Source organism: Acanthisitta chloris, unplaced genomic scaffold (genome assembly GCF_000695815.1).
Source record: "Acanthisitta chloris isolate BGI_N310 unplaced genomic scaffold, ASM69581v1 scaffold23989, whole genome shotgun sequence".
Classification (NCBI taxonomy): domain Eukaryota; kingdom Metazoa; phylum Chordata; class Aves; order Passeriformes; family Acanthisittidae; genus Acanthisitta; species Acanthisitta chloris.
In genome coordinates, this window is record NW_008690134.1 from 8155 (window position 1) to 13468 (window position 5314).

The window sequence follows — 5314 nt, forward strand, 5'->3', positions numbered from 1 at the left end:
GCACTGACCCCTGAGGGACACCACTCCTCACTGGCCTCCACGTGGACAATGAGCCGCTGATCACAACTCTTGGCATGTGACCATCCAGCCAGTTCTTCACCCACCCAGTCATCCACCCATCAAACCCATGGCTCTCCAATTTAGAGACAAGGATGTCATGAGGGATGGTGTCAAATGCCTTACATTTTACCATGCAGATGATATCAGTTGCACTGCCCCTATCCACAAATGCTGTGGCCCCAACACAGAAAGCCACCAAATTCATCAGGCATGATTTGCCCTGGTAAAGCCATGTTGGCTCTTACCAATCACCTCTTTGCTTTCCACGAGCCAATTTTTCTAGAAGTAAAACCTCCATAAGCTCCTGTAAGCTCTCTTATGCCTTCCTGACATGCAGCAATCCCAGCCTGTCTCATCTGCCTTATCAGGCTCCCTCTTTGTTCCTGTGCTCCCTCTTTGTTCCTGTGCTGCTCCACCTGTAAACTGTTCTTCACTAACTGAAGCTTTTTGAATTACGCCAAGCTTAAATAAAAGTTTCACAAAGAGGAGGCATCAAAAGTGGTTTTCCATTCAGCACAAATTCAATACTGTACTTTTTAAAGGGTGGATTGTGAGCTCACACACAGCAGGTGAATACTAGCACTTACCATCTTGTGGATACATAATCAGTGTAAGGAGGCCTAGATCGGATTTCTCGGGCTAAGCCAAAGTCTGCTATTTTCACAAGTTCTGGCCCCATGCAAAGCAGGTTTTCAGGTTTCAAGTCTCTGTGAAAGAACCCTAAAAATCAAATGAAATACTGATGTGAATGGCAAAGTCATCCACAGCTTAATGCTGTGTTTTCCACCTGGATTGTTTCACTTTAGTTCTGGAATAGCACCACACACACAGAGGTCAAAGTCTTATGTGATCAGCAGAACTGCTCAGTACAGTGGTTGTTCAGTCAGACTGTGAAGAACAATCTACACCAGCTGACTATCTTATACAAACTCAGAGCATTCAGTCAGATAGTTCCCTTTCAAGCCACACTTCTTTAATGTACACATCTTAAAAGCCCCATAAAAAGAGTGAATAAACCCATTAGCTTGCAGATATTTTGTGAAACACAGTTCAATGTGTCCTTCAAGCCAACTGAGATGCTGCTCCTACAAGCCTTGTGCTTCCAGGGCTTTGGCCACTGAAGTTAGTTCTCTTCTGACAGCCCAGCAACAGACACTGCAGTGTATGCAGCAGGCAGATTTTACAGAGAATGTGTGTTTTACTCAGGTATCTGTGTGTACCTTGAGAAAAGAGTGTTTTCTCATTTATTCCCCATCTCAGGGGACATCTAAATCTACCAAGAGATGTGTCCATTAATGTCAGCCAAGTCTGAGAGTGCTCAGCTGCCAGTCTGAGAAAGCAGAAATCTACAGAGAAGGAACTGAGCAAACCTCCAGGGTAAAGCATCAGGAAGCTATAAAATACAGATATTTTCAGTAATCTGAATGTCTCATACAGTGCCATTCTTCTGATCATTCCTTTCAGTGAAGTTAGCAATGTAATTGTTAGTGTGATCATTAAAAAACTTATTCAAACACTTCTCTGGCTCTAATTCAAAATGTTTACAGCTAAAATAGAACCTACCATGCTTATGGACAAATGCAAGCCCTTGTAGGATCTGATACATAATATTCCTGACTGTGGACTCAGGGAACAGTTTGTTTCTGTGGAATAAAAGGGAAAGGATGTTAATGATGAAGTTCATATATTAGCTTATGCTACGACCCAAAACTGAAAGGTAACTATGACAATAAAACTGCTAGATACACTTCAAGCACTCTCCTGTAGTTTCTTCCTTCACAGCACTTGCAGAACTGCCAGATTACATTATGCTAAGACTATGTGACATCATGTTGAGGCTCTGTGGGACAGAGAACACTGTGATTGCCTTTCTGGGCTGCAATCATACATTGCTGGGTCATGCTGAGGTCTCATCCATCAACACCCACACGTTTCCTCCTCCAGGCTGCTCTCCAGCCTTGTGCTTGGATTTTGCTTCATGACATGTACAGCTCATGAGGCAGGCACAGTCCTCAGGACAGCAGGGGCTCATGTGAACTCAGTGCTTTTCATGCACAGTTTTTTTCTGGCCTCCCTTCTAGACCATATACAAGACACTTATTTGACTTTCCCTTGTGATTGTCTAATAGCTGATGTGCTACTTCTTTCCTACAATCATAGGAGGGAACAGACATAAGCTGAGCCAGGGCAGATTAAGATTAGATGTTAGGAAAAATGTTTTCCCTGTTGTGGTGTTCAGCACTGGGATATTGCCCAGGGAGGTGGTGCAGTCACCATCCCTGGAGGTGTTTCAGAGGTGTCTGATGTGGCACTGGAGGATCTGGGTTAGGGTTTAGGGGTTGCAGCAGTAACAGGTTAATGGTTGGACTCGATGATCTTAGAGGTCTCCTCCAACTTGGATGTTAAAAGCACATTACAGGAGTAATTATATCAGGAATGGGTGATGCTGTTACATACCTTTCTTTCATTAACTGATATAGGTTTTCCTTCATGTATTCAAACACAAAATACAGATGATCATTTTCCCTTATAACTTCTTTCAGCTTTACTATATTGGCATGGTTTAATTTCTTCAAGGACTAGAAACAGAAAACACAAAGAGGATTTTACAAGGCTCTTACTCTAATGCAAAAGAAAAAAACAAACAACTCGTTTCACTGATGCAGAAGAATCAACTTCAAAAACTCTTCAATATTTTATGCAGTCAGACAGCTCTGAGAACAAAGACCAGATTTCCAAGTATTACCAGATACACATACAGGTTATGGATGCCATTCCAAAACCAGCTGTGTGGCATCACTGCACACCCCAAAACAACTGCATTTTCTGTTAGAAACTTCCTACTAGCAGAATTCACACTCTCCTTGCACCTGCATTGGCAGTCAGGGCTAAATACAACCCTGGAAATTCTTCCTTGGTATTGTGGATTAACCCTGGTGCACAGCTGAGCTTGGCTTATCCTCTCCAGTGGGATGGGTGAAGGTAATTGGAAGGGCAGAAGGTGAGACAACTCATGGGTTGAGATAAAGGCAGTTGAATAGGAAAATCAAGAGTTGTACATACAAGCTAAGGAACTCATGGAGTTAATTCCCTCCTTCCCAGGGCAGGAGGTGTTCAGCCATCCCCAGGAGCTTCAGCACATCTAACAGTTCCTTGGGAAAGCAAACCCTCATTCCTCCTCCTCCTCCTCCCTCCAGCTGAGCACAACATTGCATGGCATGTTCCTTGGGTCAGCTGGGGTCAGCTGTCCTGGCTGTGTCCTCTCCCAGCCTTTTCCTCTCCTTCAACCTCCTCACTCACAGGGAAGCACAAAAAGCAGAGAAGGCCTAAAGTTGTGCCAGCAGTGCTCAGCAGTAACTACAACATATCTGTGCTGTCAAGACTGTTTTGGTCATGAATCCAAAATACAGACCCATACAAGCTGCTATGAAGAAAATGAACTCTACCCCAGCCAAAACTAGCATACTTTGGTCTTTATTCTCCCTCCTTTTTAGATTTTCAGCATATTCAACATTCATTTTTTGCTGCAACAGCACAGTATCAATACATGGCACTGTAAGAGAAGTGACCTAGGTTTTCTAGGTTTGCAGTGGTGGACTATAAATGGCAGGAGGTGCCATCCCCAGGAGCTTCAGCACATCTAACAGTTCCTTGGGAAAGCAAACCCTCATTCCTCCTCCTCCTCCTCCCTCCAGCTGAGCACAACATTGCATGGCATGTTCCTTGGGTCAGCTGGGGTCAGCTGTCCTGGCTGTGTCCTCTCCCAGCCTTTTCCTCTCCTTCAACCTCCTCACTCACAGGGAAGCACAAAAAGCAGAGAAGGCCTAAGCTTCAGCACATCTAACAGTTCCTTGGGAAAGCAAACCCTCATTCCTCCTCCTCCTCCTCCCTCCAGCTGAGCACAACATTGCATGGCATGTTCCTTGGGTCAGCTGGGGTCAGCTGTCCTGGCTGTGTCCTCTCCCAGCCTTTTCCTCTCCTTCAACCTCCTCACTCACAGGGAAGCACAAAAAGCAGAGAAGGCCTAAGGTTGTGCCAGCAGTGCTCAGCAATAACTACAACATATCTGTGCTGTCAAGACTGTTTTGGTCATGAATCCAAAATACAGACCCATACAAGCTGCTATGAAGAAAATGAACTCTACCCCAGCCAAAACTATCATACTTTGGTCTTTATTCTCCCTCCTTTTTAGATTTTCAGCATATTCAACATTCATTTTTTGCTGCAACAGCACAGTATCAATACATGGCACTGTAAGAGAAGTGACCTAGGTTTTCTAGGTTTGCAGTGGTGGACTATAAATTAAGGAGGTGCTTAGAAAATACCCCTAAAGTTTTGCTGGTGTCAGAATTTCATGCTTAGGGTCTGCCCCCAAGCCAACTATAGAGAAACAACTGCATGGACAAAAGTTAATGCTGTGCAAAGCATTGAAGCTCTGAAAAACAAACACCAATCAACTCCAGGTGTTGTGATAGGAAAGATGTCACTAACACACTACTCACTGCAAGGAGGAAGCAGCTTTCTACAACCAAATGGCTATTTGTAAGACTACAGACTTTTAATGAGCATTTTATAAGGCTAAAGACACTTCCTACAAAAGCAGAGTCAGGAAACAGATCTGTAATGTCATGAGTCACAGCTCATGTTGGGGAGAGTTGATAAAAGAAGTGGAAAAAATGTAATGTTGCTCCAAAATGTCACAGGTATATACATCTATTAAAAAGTCAACTACTGAATGAAACAAGTACCTTAACCTCTCGAAGGTTCATGCATTCCTCCCAGGAATAAAACTTCCTCTTCATTCTACAACAGGAGAGGAGAAAATAGCAATTAATGCACAGTCAACATCACTGGTCTTAGACCCACAAGTCTCACTACATTTAACAATTCAGTTCTCCCATCAAAACATAAAGTGTTAGCTCCTTTGACAAATAAATCACTTCCCTGGGTCTCCAGTTGTATCAAACTCCTCTTGCTCCTCTTCTCTATGTTTTGATTTCTCTGTAATTTCAATACCTCTCCCCTCTAGGCTGCATTTCCTCACTTTTCAGTATCCACTGCTCCCTACATTTCTCTCCCCCTTGCCAGGTGCATCTATCATGCCAACTGCTTCCCCAATTGTGCCTTCCCTTTCAAGCTTATAAGCAACTCTGCTCTAACACAACAAACTGTGCTGTAGATGTGTTTTCTCCTAAGGCAGAATATTACTCTGAACACAGTATTTGTGTGGTAAAGTATGGTCCTGTGTGTTCAT

General features: G+C 43.5%; 1 protein-coding gene across 1 annotated transcript in view; it reads right to left on the reverse strand.

Annotated features, from left to right (window-relative positions):
* ICK (intestinal cell (MAK-like) kinase) overlaps positions 1-4863 on the reverse strand; it is a gene marked incomplete at both ends in the record, with an annotated part of 12734 nt that extends 7871 nt beyond the window's left edge. The window contains 4 exons of the mRNA XM_009081711.1: positions 648-780; positions 1624-1703; positions 2518-2639; positions 4809-4863. Of these exons, the coding sequence (XP_009079959.1) occupies positions 648-780; positions 1624-1703; positions 2518-2639; positions 4809-4863 (390 nt within the window). The remainder of the gene's footprint in view (positions 1-647; positions 781-1623; positions 1704-2517; positions 2640-4808) is intronic.
* Positions 4864-5314: the final 451 nt, after the last annotated feature.